The sequence below is a fragment of the Microcebus murinus genome, chromosome 3 (genome assembly GCF_040939455.1).
Source record: "Microcebus murinus isolate Inina chromosome 3, M.murinus_Inina_mat1.0, whole genome shotgun sequence".
NCBI lineage: Eukaryota > Metazoa > Chordata > Mammalia > Primates > Cheirogaleidae > Microcebus > Microcebus murinus.
This window is the reverse complement of record NC_134106.1, coordinates 73,997,941-74,017,830: the sequence shown is the minus strand read 5'-3', so window position 1 is coordinate 74,017,830 and position 19,890 is coordinate 73,997,941. Positions and strand designations below refer to the sequence as shown.

At 42.7% G+C, this 19,890-nt stretch overlaps 2 protein-coding genes across 4 annotated transcripts in view; both read left to right on the top strand.

Annotated features, from left to right (window-relative positions):
- Nucleotides 1-10,041, top strand: part of TTL (tubulin tyrosine ligase) — a 33,431-nt gene extending 23,390 nt beyond the window's left edge. Inside the window, exons 6-7 of one of the 2 annotated variants that reach the window (XM_076000972.1) lie at nt 3,356-3,499; nt 6,231-10,041. In XM_076000972.1, the coding sequence (XP_075857087.1) occupies nt 3,356-3,499; nt 6,231-6,342 (256 nt within the window). In that variant the 3' untranslated portion in view covers nt 6,343-10,041. Of the gene's footprint in view, nt 1-3,355; nt 3,500-6,162 lie in introns of both variants that reach the window. The other variant, XM_012742841.3, reaches the window with a different exon arrangement.
- A 4,775-nt stretch (nt 10,042-14,816) lies between these two features.
- The window catches only part of POLR1B (RNA polymerase I subunit B), a 29,156-nt gene continuing 24,082 nt past the window's right edge, over nt 14,817-19,890 (top strand). The window contains exons 1-4 of one of the 2 annotated variants that reach the window (XM_012742820.3): nt 14,817-15,599; nt 17,564-17,731; nt 17,962-18,108; nt 19,564-19,696. In XM_012742820.3, coding sequence (XP_012598274.1) covers nt 15,423-15,599; nt 17,564-17,731; nt 17,962-18,108; nt 19,564-19,696 — 625 coding nt within the window. In that variant the 5' untranslated portion in view covers nt 14,817-15,422. Of the gene's footprint in view, nt 15,600-16,102; nt 16,323-17,563; nt 17,732-17,961; nt 18,109-19,563; nt 19,697-19,890 lie in introns of those variants that run through there. The other variant, XM_012742821.3, reaches the window with a different exon arrangement.

Genomic DNA, 19,890 nt, shown 5'->3' with positions numbered 1-19,890 from the left:
ATGGAATTCTTTAACATCTTTACCTGATAACTCCAAAATCTGAATCAGCCATAGCAGATATCAGCAAACCATGCCCTATGGGCCAAATCTGGCCTACAGCCTATTTTTATAAGGTCTATAAGCCTAGAATAGTGTTTTATTTTTTTGTTTTTATTTTTGTTTATTTTTTCCCCACCCAACCCTAAGTTTTTTAATTTTTTAAAAAAGAATATGCAGCCAGGTGCAGTGACTCACACCTGTAATCCTGGCACTCTGGGAGGCCGAGGCAGGAGGATTGCTTGAGGTCAGGAGTTTAAGACCAGCCTAAGCAAGAGGGAGACCCCATCTCTACTAAAAATAGAAAAAATCAGTGGGCCATGGTGGTGCAGGTCTGTAGTCCCAGCTACTTGGGAGGCTGAGGCAGGAGGATTGCTTGAGCCCAAGAATTTGAGGTTGCTGTGAGCTAGGCCAACACCACGCACTCTAGCCCGGGCAAGAGAGTGAGACTCTGTCTCAAAAAAAAAAAAAAAAAAAAAAAAAATATATATATATATATATATAGTAAAAAAGAAGAATATGCAACAGAAGCTGTATATAGCCTGTAAAATTTAAAATATTTACTATCTGGCCCTTTATAGAAAAGGTTTGACAACCCCTGACTTTTAGGTCTGTTTTTATTATCTGTTTTTTTCTCTTGGTCCTATTTCTTAACAATGCCTGAAGATAATTTTTTAGTGTTAGTGTTCATTTATTAGAGTTTATTAAGTCAAGTAGAGATTTTTTAAAATAAGGTATACCATGCATAAAGTATATAGTTTAGTGAGCTTTTAATGATGAATATACTTACCTAACCATGATACAAATAAAGATATAAAACACTTATAGCACCCCAAAAGACTCCTTTAAACTCCCTCAGAATATATATTCCCTGCCACAGACAGCCTCTCTTCTGACTTTTATTACCATAGATTCCTTTTGCTTGTTCTCAAACTTTATGTAAATGGGATTATACTGTATTTCCTATTTTGTGTTCAAATTCTTTCAATGTTGTGTCTGTAGCATTCATCCATATTCTTGCACGTAGCTGTCATTTATCCTTTTTATTGCTGTGTAGTATTCCACTGTGTGAATATTTTACAGTTTATCCCTTCTATCATTGATACCTGTCTAGGTTTTATCTCTTATATGTAGGCCTATCTGGAATTGTTATATGTGACATTTCATGTTTTTCCACATGGATATCCCATTGACCCAGGGCCATTTGTGCATAAGACTGTCCTTTCCCCACTGCATGGGTTGTGCCTTTGTTGTCGATCATGTGGCGGTTCATGGGCAGGTCTGTTCCTGTGATCCCTGTTCTGCACCATTAATCTGTTTATCCACTGTATTGTCGCTACTCTGTCTGGATGACTGAGACTTGTTCCTTAAAGTATTCTTACACAGAGCCCAGCAGAATAAAGGGATTGAAGTCCCATTTCTTTAGGGATTATAGGTGGTTAGAATTCTCACACCAGATAAATCAAGGGTGCTGAAGAAAGAATTCCTATTTTAGGTAAAAGGTTTATTGGAAATTTGCTACGCCCCCTCCACATTGTTCTGCACAGTTCAGAGAGTGTTGCTGCTTTGGTGCTATAAATATTCCTCCCAGCTCTCATGTTTTCTTTTTTTCCAGCTAGCCTCCCCCTAACTTCCCACTCCAGCCAAAAAAAGATACACTGTATAAGGTTCTGATGATGAAAAAAATTCTTTAAAGCGAATATTAATCTTGAGCTTTTAGCAGAAAAAAATACAATATTTATTTAGTTTTAAATTGGTTCTGGTTCTCGGTTTTTCTTTTATGTGTCAGAGTGTAATGCTTCTTTGACTGTTTATCCTTTAGTATCTTTCTCTCTCGCTCTTTTTTTTTACTATTAGTATCTATTAAACTTTTCTTAATTATATCTTGAAGAATATTTCAATTAAAATAAAACTTAAGGGTATTCTTTCATAGAATAGAGATTTTTTTTAATGTGGCATGTGACTTGTCAATCAATGCAGGTTAAAGATTAATGGGAGAAGAAATTTTTATTATAATTAGTTCCTAAATGGCTTATCTGTGCAAAATTGTTTTTAAAGTTTTAAACATAGCTATAAAAATATTTTTCTTTTGGGAGGAAAAAGAAAAGGAGATTGAAGTTTGTGGGGGCTAGGAGGAGTGGGAAAGGAGGAGAGCAAGGAGAGCAAGACCCCGGCTCTAAGTTCACAGAGCCCTTAGTTCTTTTTTAAAGTCATGAGTCAAAACCTACCTATAGAGGTACATCTTAGAGTTAGTCACATAGCAGCCAGTACCCTACATCTTTTTCCTTCTGAATATACAGCTGTGTAGAAGGACAGTTATCTCTGGTAATCCCAGAGTCATCGTAACACATTTTATTTACTAAGATAAGCATTGTGCCCCAACGTTCAGTTGAGGGGAAAATCAAGGAAGATCTTCATACGACAGAAATGGCACAGGCTTTCTGGAATGGTTGTACTAGGTAACGGGTTTTTATTATTCATAAATAAGAGATTTTAATAATTATAATTAATGAAATATGCTTGTTTACAAGAGTAACATTTATTAAATGCTTCCTTGGTACCAGAAGTTATGCTAAGAACCATTTGTAATTATCTTATTGAACAATCTCAGCAATTGGAGTAGATACTATTTTTACTTTATAGGTAAAAAAGTCAAAATTTGACTTAGAGAAGTTAAAAAACTTGTCTGAGATTCTAGCCTGACCTCAGACTGTCTTCATGTACTTTTTCATTATGTTTCCAAGATTCAGCTTTTTTTTCTGTATCACTACAATCCCCTAATTTTTTTAAACTGTAGTTGATGCTAATAATAATTCTATTCCATATTTCCATATTTAGCTTCAACATGTATGGCTCTCAAGTCTTTTAATCAGCAATGATTTGGCATTACAACTGGAGCTAGTGAAAGAAATTAATGAGGCCACCATTCGTTTTGCAAATTCTGCCCTTCACCAAATGATAGTCCATTTGTTGCATGACAAAAATACAGAGAAATGTTGTATTTATTATAAACAAACACAGCAGCTGCCCGCCTGTCGGAGGAATTTCATTTGTAGAGGCCACGGCAACTCAGTGCTGTGCTGCTTCTCGAGGCCAGGGAGAACAGCCTGGAAGAACATGAGTGGTTGCAGAGGTTTCCAATAAATGCTTGATAAGTAGCATTCTCATGAATAATTTATTGATAATAAATCGAAATGAGAGAATTAAGTCAAAGCTGATTTTTGGACACATTTGATATAAAATCTTCTAGGCACGTCTCATGTACTCCTTCTCCCTTGACCACCCCATTCTCAGCAAGTTCTCCCCTCCTGCCCTGCAGGAGCTGCCTCCTGAGCGTGGAGCCTGCCATCAGCACCAAGCACCTCCCTTACCAGAGCTTCCAGCTCTTCGGCTTCGACTTCATGGTGGATGAGGAGCTAAAGGTCTGGCTCATTGAAGTCAACGGCGCCCCTGCTTGTGCTCAGTAAGCCTCAATGCCATTGTGCTTTAACACGTGGGAAGTTGGTTCAGCAGTTGGAAAAGCGTCTTGGTAAGGTGGTGAGCTCCCAGTCCTGAAGGGTGCAAGCATAGACCCTTGACTGCTATCAGGGAGGATGGCACAGCGATAGAGTCCTTCAGGAGGAGCTGTGTGGCAGGGGGGCTTTGCCAAGTCATTTCCTTTCCATTTTCCCCCTGTGTTTGAGCAGTTGGCCCACGCTCAGGCAGGTGGTAGATGCTGTGAGAGTTTCAAACAAAGCTAATAACTGCCAGAGAGACCCTCTCATGTGACAAATTGAGTGAGTAAGATCCTGTGAGTGGGGAAACAGGGATGACCCAGAAGTCAAGGGGCTCCCCGGGCAGGAAGGAGTCTGGGAGGCATCATAGACACAGTGGAGCTGGAGCTGGGATGCCAGGGAAGAGGGTGAGATGCACCAGAGGGAGGAGGGGAAAGCCTCCAGAAAGGGGCGCAGTGCCCACTGGGACCTTGCCCTGTGCATGTCTGGGAGATGCACAGAGGAATAGAAGCTCCCTGAGAACCTGTCTTTGGGGAGCTTCTGTCCCTCCTGGGAAGGTGCCTGGCTATGGTGGTATTACTGTCATGGTGTAATGAAAGATGAAGGTAAGAAGGTAAGTCAGACCTTCTGTGAAAGGCCTTAAGTGTAACACAAAGCCATTTGGACTCAATCCGCTTATCCTCTTCATTCTTCTGAAGATCAACTTTCATCATGTCAAGACCCTTTCATGGTTCCCATCTACATCTTGGAGAAACTGAGAAGTTGAGGTAACTTTTCAAAGGCTTAGGAGAAAGTCCTGACCTGCAAGGGACCATCCTGAACACACAAGCTGCTCTTTGGTTAGGAGCTGGGCCTTTGCCACTTGTGTGATGGCTGCAACAGGTGTGATTCCAATTCATTTGTCAGCCCTTGCAGCTGGCACCCAGCCAGGCTGTGTCCCAGGCCGTGGGTTCACAGTGGGGAGCAAAGAGAAACATGGGACCTACCCTCAGTAGAGAGAGACTGTGAGCAAAACAAAGGACCAGGCAAGTCCTTTGACAGGGAGCAAAGGATGCTGAAAAGTAACATAATCAAGCAAAAGGCCCCCACTGGGAGTGATCTTGGCACTGAGAACTGAAGGTGGAAAGTGAGTTAGGTAGGCTGAGAGCGGAGGCAGGCAGGGCTTTGCATCTTCCTTCACCAATCAACAGTGGTGTGCCCAGTCTCTCTCCTGCTGTCCTTTCTCTCACAGAATGTCCTTCCATGATAACTCTAGTCTAGACCTTCCCCCGTCTGTCCTCCTGCCTTGCTCAGTTACTTTGCCACCTTTCTCCCTCTATGCTGCTTCCATCCTGACCACTCTGTAGAAACTGCTCTTGGAAGGGCCCCAGCCAAGTCCACATTGCCAAGTCCAGCAGCCTTGTTCTGTCCCCACTCCCCTGGACCTGTTGGCAGCACTCCAGACAGCTGGCCACCACGTGTTGAGCTGCGCTGTTGTGGCAGCTGCAGGCACGCTGGGTGCTGGGCAGGCTTGCCTAGGGATGTGCGGGCAAGTGGGGCTCCGCATCCTCATCAGGTACCTCAGGTCCCAGCACTGGGTGTCCGTCTCCTCTCCCTGCTGTGCTCTCTCTCTGCATGATCTCATTCAACTTCATGGGCTTAAAACCACCAAATTACCTCACAGCCCAGCCATAAAGACCTGTGTCTGCACCTGCCTTCCTTGCTGTGATGTCTGGATGTCTGACAGCATCCCCCTCCCCCTCCCCCTCCCAGACTTGCCCCAAGAAGGCCCTGCCTCCCGCCTCTCTCACCCTCAGGCCCTGTGGCTTGTGCCTCCTCAGTCCTCCACTCCCACTGCCGTTGCCTCGCACAAGCCGTCTTCCATCGTGGCAGAGGCTTCTGCAAAGAGCGTCCTAACTGGGGTCACTAATTCTGCTCTTACCGTGGTAAGATCTATCCTCCCAGAGAAGCCAGAGTGATAAAAGAAAAACAGAGCACGCTGTTCTCCGTGCTTCCCATTGCACCTTGGACAGACCCCTCTCTCCACCTGCCAGGCCACAGCCCGCCTGCCTCTCCAGCTTCACCCCAGGCTGCCATGGAGCCTTTGTGTCTGCTGTCACCTCTGTGTGGAGTCCCCACCACCATCACCACCAGGCTCACCATGGCTGGCTCCTCATTCACCACAATGCCATCTCCAGGAAACCTTCCCTGAGCAATCCCATCTCTGATTTTCTCTAGCCAGAGGCTTAGTAGTTTCCTTCATTGCACTAATTGCCATGAAATTAACTCATCAAAAGGGCCTGTGTGTGTGTGTGTGTGTGTGTGTGTCTGTCTGTCCCTTATCACAGACAGGCAAGATCGTTCTCACTCACTCTTGAAATTGCCTGTCTTCCCTGCTGGTCAGAGCAACAGTTGTCTGTCTTGTTCACCTACAAGGCCTTCCATAAATACTTATTGAAGGAATACTTTAACTCATGCAGTGCCTTCTGCAGTATTTGTATGTATAGTGGCGACTCGTTTATAAATGTGGTCATGAGATGGAATTTCTAGGGCAGATCTTGGTTAAAAAAAAAACTAATAATAAAACTTAAGCATTTTCTTTGCTTGCACTTTGATGAACATCCTCAGTGATATTTTTAACAACACATTTCAGGAAGCTTTATGCAGAACTGTGCCAGGGCATCGTGGACATAGCCATATCCAGTGTCTTCCCACCCCCAGATGTGGAACCGCCGCAGGCCCCACCAGCCGCCTTCATCAAACTGTGACAGAGGGGTGCTCAGAGCTGCCTTGGAAAAAGCCCAGGGTCCTGCTCCGGGGGACAGTGAAGTGACTGGATCGCTCGTTATCAAGCCAAAGCGAGGGGGAAGAAAGGCAACTCGCAAAGATGGGACGGAACAGAGCGTGTGAGCAGAGGAGGTGACTCCCGGAAAGCGGGGTGCTCAGGGAGTGACCCAGGTGGAGCTCTCAACAATGCTGCTGAGACTTCTGAAAACTGAAGAAAATGTCTCTGAGGGGAGAGCAACATATTCTTCTAAGGGGAAAAAACCAGGGATTTGGTTATTTTATGTTCTCATCCCTTAAAACAACCTAGGTACCCAAAGGCAGCCTTGGGAGCAAAACCCCCTCCCCACTCCCTGGGGATCGCAGGCCGCCAGGACCTCTGGTCGGTGCCCCCACCTGCTACAGCCCTAGTGCCTTAGCTCCGTGCCCGCCGCAGCCCCGCTGTTCTGGGACATGGAGTGGACATCAGAGCATCTTGGAGGTTGCCCGTGTGTTCCCCACTCGTCCTTCACGACAGTCTGCCCCCTAAACTCTGGACAAGCATGCACCAACAGTCCTTAGTTTCGTGCTGCGCACCAGCCTCTCGGCAAAGGCGGTTTTCCTCCTCACCTTCCTGATGGCGTGTGGTCAGTCGCCTGTCAGGGTTCGTGTGGGTCAGGCCCCAATATGGCAAACTGCTTCTCTAGGTCTGCTCTCTGCATGTTTTAGAAACAAGAGTGGCAAGTCTGCCCTGAACCTGTAAGCATCAAATAGCATGAGAGAGAAAAAAAAACCATATCTTGCTTTACTTAAATAGGTTGGGTGTGGTGGGTCTTTGAAAATATGATGATTCTCAATTATCTTTGTTTTAACCAGAATTCTAAATGCAGCTTTGCGAATTTCCCTTGACTTTTTTTTTTTTTTAATTTTGTAGAAAACTTTTCTGGGAGTCAGGAGAAAGGAGAATTCCAATCTTCATTCCCTAGCCCCTTCAAGTGGCCCTGCCCCAGACACAGGTAGCTTGCCCCCTTTTTGTTCTCCTTCTGCTCCAAGCACCTTCTGCAGGAGTGGAGGGGCAGGTTTTGTTCCAGGAAGGGTTCTGTGCCTGCCTGTACCTGCAGGTGTCAGGAGAGTGTATGTATGTCGTGCCTACATGGAAGAGTCTTCTAAAATGGGAGAGAAGTGGTTTTGGAGTTCCATGCAGTGTCTTGTGAGTCTCAACAAACGTGTACTGTGCCATGTGGCTTCCATGTACTGGATGGACTAATATACTTTGTAGGCTTTTCAGGAGACCACCTTACTAGTAATGGGAAGAACAAGATGTCATTTGTGTTTGATGCAAACTGAGTAAACAGGTCCTTCTTATAGTCTCCTGGAAATCACAGCAGACCCGTTGACAACTGCACTCCATCCCAGAACATGGTGGATTCTTTCTCTGTGCATATGTGTGCTCCATTATTCGTTTCTCCTTGGCACTAGAAAACATCTCTGCAGTCAGGTGAGACTTTCACAAAAAAGAAGGAAAAGCAATACTTCCTTGAACATGATGATAATGTGAGAGCTTACAGTGAGGAGAGGGGTAATGATAGACGTTATTTAATGGGTGCAGCAATGGGTGATAGGATGTGAGGGTGTTGCCTTGGGGTTAAGTGGAGAAGGACCCAACTAGGTTGGTTCTCATGGGAATTTGGAATTACAAAATAAAAGTCCTGGTGGTTGCCCAGAATACGGATTTTTAAAAGTTTACATCTAGAGCAAAATAAAACAGTCATTGGTAATTGTGAATCCTGGAGGCCCAACACAGTTGATGGGTTAGTGTTTTGAAACTTCTGAGAAGGGAATGAGGTCTGATCAGATCATGGGAAGATGCGTGCCCATTTAGAAAGTGTGGGGTACTGGGTCCTTGGCAAGGCTGAGTGGGCTGGCAACGGGAAAGCATGGAAGTCTTTGTAATGGCGTCACATGCTAACACAGATTTGTAATCATCTTTTGGACCCAAATTACAGGGACATTCAAAAGTTTTCTAACCTTTATAGTGACAGAGCTAAGGATCCAGATGTTAGGAAGCCTATGAATCTTGATGGATTTCCTAAGAAACCTGAATCGATAGCATATATGTGAGGGAGTAAGACTTTAGAAAAAAACAAAAAGTTACACTTCATTCCTCATGGGACTTCAAATAACTATTTTTTACACATATTTCTTATTTAAAATATTTTTGTTTATTTTTTAATTTTATTTCTTTTTATTTATTTCTTTTTTCCTTTTAAAGATGAGTTTTTGCTTTGTCACCCAGGCTGAAGTATAGTGACTATTCACAGCTGAGATCATAATTCACTGCAGCCTTGAACTCCTGGGCTCAAGTGATCCTCCAACCTCAGCCTCCCCAGTAGCTGGGACTATAGGCATGAGCCACTGCACCTGGCTTTACACATTTATTTCTGATTAGGTGGGATGGTTGGCTCAGAACTCTTCTATACCTTCCTATGGTGTCCTTGGCACAGATGGCCATGCCTGGCTCCCTGTCAGGCTTCACACTTTCAGTGGAAGCATGGAAGTGCTGCCAGCTGCTGGAGAAGGAGGCATTATTTATTTGGAAATGTTAATTCCAATCCCGGCTCTGTCATTCGACTGCACAGTAGCAGATGAACCCGTTAACCTCTCTGTGCCTTAGTTTCTTAGCTCATGGAAGAGATCATTGCCTGACCCGGGGACTACCTCAGGGGCTTTTACTGAGGGTAAATGAGAGTGAGTGCTCCTGTATTAGTTCTAGGAAGAAGACAAAAACGAAAGACCAAAAGAAAAGAGAAGACTCAAGAGCCTTTAATACCAAGATTCTCAATACTGACTACATGCTGGAATCACTTGTGAAGCTTTTAAAAAATGCTGCCCATACTTTTCCCCTCTCCCCACCACTGGCCAGTTAAATCAGGACCTCAGACAGCAATCTGTCTTAAGATGCCTTGAACCATAGCTTGAGAAAGAACGAAAAACACATTATTACCTTGGAAGAACTGCATACAGCTTATGGCTTTTAAAAAATCCTTTTTGGAAACACAGTCATTTTGTTAAGAATCACCAGATGTTGACATATATATTCGTGGAACAAGCAAGTGTGATCTAGGCAGGTTCTCTATTTGCTTCTCATCCCAGCATTTGGCAACCCCAACATGCTTTCATTTACATAAACAGTTTATGAAGCTTTGACAACAAATGTAAACAGATATGAAATTATAAATCTGCTAAAAATGTATTAAGTTTATTAATCAATTATTGAGAGAAAAGCCCCTTCCCTCATTCCTATGGCAATTGTAAATCCGTTTTACCAAGAACATTTAAGTGCCTCAGTGTTGTCTGATTTAGTGGAGCAGGTGCTGGCGAACTTACCAGCTGACACCATGTTTCACTAGCTCTTCAGGATGGTTACTATTATATACACACATGGAACATCTGGGAGTGCTGGAAATGCACTGGGATCGACAGAACCAGCAGGTGGCAGTGAAGCTACGAAGCATGTTTCATTAGCAGCTGAGGTTGTGTCAAGCTGGGGCGATCCAGACCTGTAGTGGGTGTGGTGAGGGGCTCTACTAGCAAAAACAGGGCGCCAGAGTGGGTTCTGTGTAGCATGTGGGTGCTGTAGAGAAAATTCAGTGATATACATGTCTCTGATCCTGGATACAGAATCTGTACTGAAGAGGAAATGACTTCTGAAATACAGCAATTTTATGAATGTTTAATATGCCTGGAGCATTAAAGTAAAGTAATGATATTTCAAGTGTTTTTGTCCCCTTTGGTTCTGTCATCTTATTGTGGGTGTTGACTGTCCTGGGATATCTCTGGTTGTTTAAATCCATGATCTCATTACCCGGGGGTAGGGAGATAGGAAATCTACCAGCTTTGCAAGCCATGTAGGGTCTCTGTTGCATATTCTTTGTTTTTGCCCCCAACTCTTTAAAAATACCAAAGCTATTCTAAGCTTATAGGCCATACAACAGTAGGTCAGCTGTGGCCATAGTTTGCTGGCCCCAGGACATTACCCAATACATAAACCAACAGGTTGTCCTGCAAAACTGATGAGCTCTAGGGTGAAGCATTGATATAATTTCAGCTGCCAAAATCTAGCCCATTGTTTCTCACATCTTGTATATGGTCTGCATTCTGATGGAAATTGTGAAGTATGACCCATGGTGTGAAGGAGAGTTTTATGTGTTCAGACATGGGGCAGAGGTAGAGGGGCTTCTGAAATGAGGCTACTTTCATAATTAGCCAGATGGCCAAGAAGTTCTTACTACGTATTTCACTAAGGCCAGGTCTATAAATATCTATAAACCTCACAAAGCCTAAGGACTTACAGATAGAAAGAGCTTGATTTACACAAACTGTCATCACCTTGTAACTTCTTGTACGGTAAGGCTGAAGGCTTTGGGCCTCTTTCCCATGTATGGCTGGCCTGCCTTCCATGGCTTCTTCCACATCATAAATATATTCTTCTGGCACAGAAGAATGTCTTCCATGACAGAAACCCTGGCATGGGCATCCCACACCAAACAAGTTTCAGATGCAACATGACACACTCTCAATAGGCTCAGAAGAGATTGCATGGACAGAGTGCAGGGAATAAACAGACATGGACCCAGGCAGGCAGCTACTTAGGAGCCTGGGTGTGCAGCTACAAAGGTTTTGGAGGACTTCTTTTAGATGCTGGTCCCATTTGCCATCAGCAGCTGTCCCTTCTTAAAGAATCTAAAGTTCTCCCATGACCCCAGAGGTTTTCCTGAAAGTATCCCTGTCTTTGTCCATTTTGTGCTGCTATAACAGAATGCCACAGACTGGGTAATTTATAAAGAAAATAAACTTATTTGGCTCACGGTTCTGAAGGATGGTGAAATCCTAGATTGAGGGGCTACATCTGATGAGGGCCTTCTTACTGCATCATTGCATGGCAGGAAGACACATGGTAAGAGAGGAAAGGAGCTGGAACCCATCCTTTTATCAGAAAACTACTTCTGAGATAACCAACCCACTTCTGCAACAATAACATCATTAATCCATTCATGAGGGCAGAGCCCTCATGATTTAATCACCTCTTAAACGTCCCACCTCTCCATTCGGTTGCGTTGCGGACTAAGTTTCCAACACATTTACTTTGGGGGACACATTCAAACCATAGCAATTCCTAAAGGCAAAGGAAAATGAGTCCCTATCCCATACAACATTTCATAGGACAACTTGAAGATTTCTGCAACAAAAATTCCTTTTAAAAATTCACATGAGGCCGGGCACGGTGGCTCACGCCTGTAATCCTAGCACTCTGGGAGGCCGAGGCGGGCGGATTGCTCCAGGTCAGGAGTTCGAAACCAGCCTGAGCAAGAGCGAGACCCCATCTCTACTATAAATAGAAAGAAATTAATTGGCCAACTAATATATAGAAAAAATGAGCTGGGCACAGTGGCCCATGCCTGTAGTCCCAGCTACTCGGGAGGCTGAGGCAGCAGGATCGCTTGAGCCCAGGAGATTGAGGTTGCTGTGAGCTAGGCTGATGCCACGGCACTCACTCGAGCCTGGGCAACAAAGTGAGACTCTGTCTCAAAAAAAAAAAAAAAAAAAAAAATTCACGAGAGGACATTGGTGGGAATAGCAGAGAAAGAGCCTCTGAAAATCCCCTCTTCTATAAAAGCAATGAAAACACTTGCAAAACTGTCTGGGAATTAACTGGGTCACTATTAATACTCTGATACCAAAATTGGACAAAGACAAGAAAAACAACAAACCAATATCTCTTAGGAATATACATGGCAAAAATCAAAATACTGGCAAACCAAATCCAGTAACACATAAAAAGGATGATACACTATGACCAAATAGGATTTATTTGAAGAATACAGTTTGTTCAACTTACAAAATTCAATCAATGTTATATACCATTTTAATAGAAAAAAGGATAAAAACTACATAATCATATCAATAGACCCAGAAAAAGCTTTGACAATACACAATACTTTCTTGATAAAAACACTCAACAAACTAGGAATAGAATATTTCCTCCACATGATAAAGGGTATCTTTGGAAAAAGCCACAGCCTACATCATATTTAATAAGGCTAAAGCTGTCTCCTTTGTATCAGGCACAAAACAAGGATATTCATTCTTGCCACTTCAACATTGTACTAAATGTTCTGGACAAAGCAATTATATTAAAGGATTAAAGGAATGAAGGAAGAAAGGGAGGGTGGGCAACCAGATTGGAAAGGAAGAAGTATAACTATCTCTCTTTGCAGATGATAAAATCCTATATATAGAAAATCCTAAGGAATCCACAAAATCTATTCGATCTAATGAATGAATTCAGCAAGGTTGCCAGATACAAGATCAATATACAAAACTGAGTTGTATTTCTATATACTATAAATGAACAATTTGAAATGAAATTAAGAAAATAATTCCATTTATGTCAGCACCAAAAAGAATTAAATACATAGTAATAAATAACAAATGTTCATTTGTACACCAAAAACTGCAAAACATTTTTGAAAGAAATTAAAGAACTAAATGAATGATCAGTCACCCCTTGTTCATGGTTTGAAAGACAACTATTGTTAAAATAAAAATAGGCCCCAAATTGATCTACAGATTGAACACAATCCCTGTCAAACATCTCAGCTGCCTTTTTATTGCAGAAATTGACAAGCTGACTTTAAAATTCATATGGAAAAATAAAGGACCAGGAATAGCAAAGCAATCTGGAGAAAGAAGAGCAAAGTTGGAAGAAGTACACTTCCTGATTTCAAAACTTATTACAAACCTATATTAATCAGGACTGGGTGATATTGGCATAAGGATAGACATATAGATCAAAGAAATAGATTTGAGAACCCAAAAATAAACCCTTGCATCTATGGTCACTTGATTTTTGACAATGAAGCTAAGATAATTCGATGGAAGAAAGAGTAGTCTTTTCAACAAATGGTGTTAGGACAACTGAATATCCACAAGCAAAGAAATGACTTTACAACATACACAAAAATTGACTCAAAGTGGGTCAAAGACTTAAGTATAAGAATTGAAACTACAAAACTCTTAGTAGAAAACATAGGTGTAAAGCCTCATGACCTTGGATTAGGCAATGCTTTCCTAGATGTGATACCAAAAAGCACAGACAGCAAAAGAAAAAAACTGTATTTCATCAAAATTAAAAACTTGTTTGCTTCAAAGTACATCACAAAGAAAGCAAAAAGACAACTCACAGAATGGAGAAAATATTTGCAAATCATATATCTGACACAGACTAGTATAACCTATATAAAGAACTATAACAGTTCGACCATAAAAAGACAACCCAATTTTAAAACGGGCAATGTATCTAAACAGCCATTTCTCTAAAGAAAATATACAAGTGATTGATAAAGACATGAAAAGATGCTTGGCATCACTAGTCATTAGGGAAATGCAGATCAAAACCACAATTAGATACTACTGCATATATACTAAGATGGCCATAATAAAAACCAGACAATAACAAGTACAGGTAAGGATATAGAGAATTTGGGATCTTTGTAGATTGCTAGTAATAAGTATTGGATGTAAAATTGTACAGCTTCTTTGGGAAACAGTTTCACAGTACCTCAAAAAGTTAAACATATGACCCAGAAATGTCCATTCCTAGCTATAATACCTAAGAGAATTAAAACATGTCCATACAAAAACCTGTGCTTGGGTATTCACAGCAGCATTATTCATATTAACCAAAAATGGAAACAACCCAATTGTCCATCAACTTGTGAATGGATAAACAAAATGTGTTATGTTCACACAATAGATTATTATTCAGCCATGAAGGGAGTGAAGTACTGATACAAGCTACAACATGGATGAACCTTGAACAGTGGCGAGATGATGAAGATGGCCAGTCCTCTTAAGATATATGGTCTAAAGGGGAGCAAAGAAATATACGGTGGCCCGAAAAGGGACAAAGGATCAGTGAGTTGTTTTAAGAGCTGTTGCAGCAGGGTTGTATGCTGATGTAAATTATTGCATCTGCAATAATCCCTTTATTCTCCTGCCTTCTAGGAGTCCTTGACTAGGGGAGAGGGAATTAAGGAAGAGCGTTCCTTAGAAGAGGCAGAGACATTGTAAAAGGAGGGAAGGCAGCTGTACACACCTTGGTAGATTTGGTGATTTAAAGATAAAACAGACACAGAAGATCACTTTTCTAAAAAAGTAATATAAGTGTGAAAATTACCAGCTGCACTAGGAAAAGATGAAGTGGACAATTAGCAGGGATTTCAAAGGGGCAGGAGGACACGTTAGGGATTGGTGGATTAATTAATTGTCTTAACTTGTGGTGATGGCTGCACGGGTCAAAACTTAATGCGTACACTTAAAATGTGTGAGTTTATTGTATGCCAATTGCATCGCGATACAGCTGTTACATACATACACACGAAGTTGAAAGACATCAGCAGGCATTCTCTGAATAATCAGTATTCTGAGAGGTTAAGTGATTCATAGAGATTCAGAGGATTTTAAGGGTGTAAGTCCACGCGGACGCCGCCCTCCCCCACCCCTCCCGGCTCAGGACTCCAGGGCAGAAGTCGCGGAGGAGGAGGTTAGCGTGGGCCGGCCGCTGCTTGACTGTCCCGGTGACCGGCCTTCACGAGTTAAGAGTTGGGTACAGAGAACAGTCAGCCTGGGGCCCAGCAACATCTGCTTTCTCGCTGAAGCCACGACTCCGGCAGGGTGTCTCCCCACGGTCGGCGTCAGCATCGGGTCGGAAAGCAGTCAAGGGGTTTAGAAGGGAGCCTGTGAAGAACGCTCTCGTCCAATCCCAGTTGAGCGAACGAGAGCCCAGGTAGTCACACGCCGAACCAAGAGTGGGGCCAGCTCCCACGTGCACGGTCTTTCGCGGAGGAGAGACAGGGGTCGGGTGGCAGAGATGGGGACGGCCCGCAACGCTCTGCCTCGGTAGGGTTTTAGCCGGCCCATTCACGCTACGGTTTCGGTTCCAAGTCGGCCCTATAAAGCCGCAGGGCCAGGGGCGGGCGGAACAAGAGGGAACTGCATTTCCCAGCAGGCCGCGGGCGTCGGAACCCGGCCATTCCTCCCGGTGCGCGCGGCGCTGCTGGCCGCTGGCGTCCGTGTGCAGGCGGCAGCATGGATCCGGAGGGCCGGTGGCGGAACCTGCCCAGCGGGCCTAGCCTAAAGCACTTGACCGACCCCTCTTACGGGGTCCCGCGGGAGCAGCAAAAGGCAGCGTTGCAGGAGCTGACGCGGGCGCACGTGGAGTCTTTCAACTACGCTGTGCGCGAGGGGCTCGGCCACGCGGTGCAGGTGAGCGCGGCGTCCTCCTGGGCTGCAGGCAGCTGTGCGTCCGCCCGCGCGGCTTTCGCGGCGAGGCCAGGCTCTGGGCGGGCGGAGGACAGGGGCCCGGCGAGGCTGGAGGACGGGGGGCGGGGGTGAAGTCTCGGCCGTGTGGGGCACGGACGGGGGACAGGGACCCAGAGAGGTGGCTGGGAGGCCACAGCACGACCCCCAGTACTCGTGCTCCTTGATCGCGCCAGGCTCAGAACGTACGCGAGACAGAAACACTTGTTGAACAGGACGCGGGGCTTGGCCTCGTTGGACTTGTGGTCTAGTCTATATCAGGGGAAGGATGCATTCGTGATTTCTGGATTGATAAATGCTTGCGAAACATAGATTTTTGGTAGGACAGTGAGTTTCTGGGTGCTGTGAGTGAGGAAGTGGCCCGTTTGGGGTGTTTCCCAACCATTCACAATGCACACGCCTTTTTATAACACTTGAAAGTCTTGAACATAGGTTTTGTTTGGTTTCTTTGGAGTAGATTCCTTCATTCTGTGAATCAAGATTTATGTCTATCATGTTAATCATTTCAGAATACAATTGATTTTCATTGTTTAGGCATTCCATATTTGTAGGTTCATCTACTTGCTAAGAATTTACTTGCAACCTCAAAATCAGTGCTTGTCAACATGCTGAGAACGGTGCAAAATTTGCATCGCCCATCGTGCATATTCCCAGCTGAGGGCCAATAAGGTGAATGCTCTCCTTCCTTGTTTCTTCAAGTTCTCAGACTGCAAACAAGGCTCTTTTCTGCTATCTGTTTTAGTGCCACGTTTTGTGGTTTTTGTTGGTGATTTTGAGACTTAAAATGTCCCTCAAGCATAGTATTAAAGTGCTATGTAGTGTTCCTAAGAAAGAAGGCTCATGGAGAAAATACACACCTTATATAAGGTTTGTTCAGGCATGAGTTAGTGCTGTTGGCTAAGAATTCAGTGTTAATGACTCAACAATACATATTAGAGGTGTCCTTAAATAGGCTCGAGAGAACCTAACCTTGTTCCCCTAGGAGCAGTGGTTCAGTATTTGCTAATTCAGTGTTTATGGCAGTTTTACAGAACATACATAACTGTTGTGAATAATGAGCGTCAACTATATTTAGGTTTGGGCAGTACAGCTTTGGTTTGAGAAAGTGAATCTTTTGTTCTCCTTTTTAATGCTCCATCCTTAAACATGAAATATAAATTTTATTTTTAAATAAAATATTAAATCCTAAAATAATTCCAGCTTTGGATTAAATTAAAAAATTTAGAAAAGGTCAGTTGAACTCACATGAGGGTGGAGAGCCTTTTTGGTATTCTTTTGTGGCACCATTTTTGGCATTCTCATTATTCTAACACTAAGACCAGGAGACTGTTCATAGTTCAGGGGTGCCCCTTCCTCAGAAAAGCAAAGCTCTCCCCCAAGAGGTGATGCAGAGAAGCAACTGCTGTGGAAGGGAAAACTTAACCTTGGCTACCTTTTGCATGTGTCCGGCTTCAGTGTGAGGCCACCATGGAAATGAAATGTACAAATATCAACCTAAAGAATGCTGTTAAGGTGTCCAGTACTAAATCAAGAGGATGTTTCCATATCCTTGCCTTATTAGCAGCAGTCCCATTTGTGTTGTTGTGAACATAGACAAGATAAGAATAGACAAGGTAGGCATTAGGTTCAGAGAGCAGGAGCTTTGTTCTGTTCACAGCTGTATCCCTAGAGCCTGCTACAGAATCTGACACATACTGGGCACTCAAAAAAATCATAAGCTAACGCATTATAGTTTTAAGTACTTAGTGAAGTTATGAGTAGACTTGCATGTAGCTTTAACTGTCTTTTTTAGATGTGCCACATTGGCATTATAGGCATCAATGTTTATGGAACACATGGGATTTGGAAGAATCTTAGAGAAAAAGTGCCTTGGAAATGCAAGCAATTTATTATCATGAATTGTATTTCAGGCTATACCTCCCTTTGAATTTGCTTTCAAAGATGAGCGTATCTCTATTACTATTGTGGATGCTGTTATTAGTCCGCCCACAGTTCCAAAAGGGACCATCTGCAAAGAGCTCAATGTTTACCCAGCAGAATGCCGGGGCCGAAGGAGTACCTACCGTGGGAAGTTGACAGTGAGTACAAGAGACTATGTGCTATGTGTATGTGACTCTTATACTGCTTGTTTTTGAGACTACAGCTGCAGCCTAAAAGTTTATACCAGAATTCTACTTTCTTAGTACTATCATCTAAGCATAAAATCATTTAGTATGGTCTTCTTCCTCACTCTTTAAAAAATACTCATTTGTTCTCGCAGGTTCAAATATATTTTTTAAGTAATTTTTTTTCTTTCCTTTTCATTTAGGTTGATATCAGCTGGGCAGTAAATGGAATCCCAAGAGGAAGCATTAAGCAGTCTCTTGGCTATGTTCCCATCATGGTGAAGTCCAAGCTTTGCAATTTACACAGCCTTCCTCCACAAGCCCTCATTGAGCACCACGAGGAGGCAGAGGTAATCTGGGGATCCATGCCTGGAGATAGTAGAGCAGGCCTGGGTTGGTAGTGAGGAGTCAACTTTCCTTTCTCTTCTCTAATTTCTATATAGGTAAGATGGGAATTAATATCTTATCTACAAGACTGCATTGCTCTTAATGACTATCAAATGAGACAGTATGAAAAAGTGGCTGTATAATTAGAGAACATTATTGTTTTGGGGAAAGAACTGGTAGATTTTTCCCTAATTTTCTGAGTGATAACATATTTAGACATGTCCTTCCAGGAAATTTATTTTTTTCAAGCTGTCTTAACCCACAAAACTATTGTCAAAAATGTTTGCTTTGGCCAGGCATGGTGGCTCACGCCTGTAATCCTAGCACTCTGGGAGGCTGAGGAGGGAGGATTGCTTGAGGTCAGGAGTTTAAGACCAGCCTGACCAAGAGTAAGACCCTGCCTCTACTAAAAAAGAAAGAAATTAGCTGGACAACTAAAAATATATAGAAAAAATTAGCCGGGCATGGTGATGCATGCCTATAATCCCTGCTACTCGGGAGGCTGAGGCAGAGGATTGCTTGAGCTCAGGAGTTTGAGGTTGCTGTGAGCTAGGCTGACACCACAGCGCTCTAACCCAGGCAACAGAGTGAGACTCTGTCTCAAAAAAAAAAAAAAAAAAAGTCTGCTTTACTGACAGATTCTGTAAGCATATTAAATGATTCATATACCTTCTTCCTCTTCATCATTTCTTTCAACTATGTTAGGTGGCTTTGCAGTACTGATTGAAGTCATCAAGACAAACAGACGCTGTCTCCAATAGATAACAATGTGTTATACAATTGTATAACAATGTGTTATACAATACAAACCCTCTTCCCAGAGGGTTTTGGTGTCCAATCTGTGTTTGACATCTGTTTCTTCCACTTACCAGTTGTGAGGGTTGGAGAAGTTTCCTCTGCTGAAAATAAGCACATTAGTTGTTATCCCACTTACTGTTATGAGGATTAAATGTTATAACATAGAGTGCCTGGCATGATATGCCTGTTTCATAGTAGGCAATTAGTAAATACTAGCTCTTTAACTTCTTGGGAAACCATACTCTTATGGAAGCAAAATGATTACCATTTTAACCTTTAGGCTTCTCTTTGGAATAAGTTTGTTAATGTTATTTGAAGACTGAGGTCATTTTAGAAGACAGAAAGGCAAGTTAGTTCAAGTCTGTCTAGTAGAGAGAAGTAATACCTTGTTTTCCTTCCATACTTTTCTCCCATGTCCTTAGGAACTTTTTAATGTACTTGAGAAGACTGTTAATGCACACATAAACAGTGCCTGTGTACTGTTCTCAAGGGATCAGTAGTTCCTTTTACCTCTGTTCACCTCTTATTCATGTCATACTACATTTGGCTAGTGATAAAATACGTGTTTGCGATTAGTTGTGCATCTTTGTTTAATAAATTATAATTCATCTTTTTGGCAGGAAATGGGAGGCTATTTTATAATTAATGGCATTGAGAAAGTAATTCGAATGTTGATTATGCCTCGGAGAAATTTTCCCATTGCAATGATTAGACCAAAATGGAAAACCAGAGGGCCTGGCTATACTCAGTATGGTAAGTTCTAGTGATTATTGGAATGCTCTTTTAGAAAAGTTTAAAACCTTTTGTTAAAAAAAAAAAAAAAAGTAGATACATCTAAATAGAGTCTTTGATATTTTTCTCATATTTTTGTTTTTCTATGAAGCATTTCCATGTTAAAATTTCATAATGGGGTAAGGAAGAAATAGATTTTGGTCAAAGGGTACAAA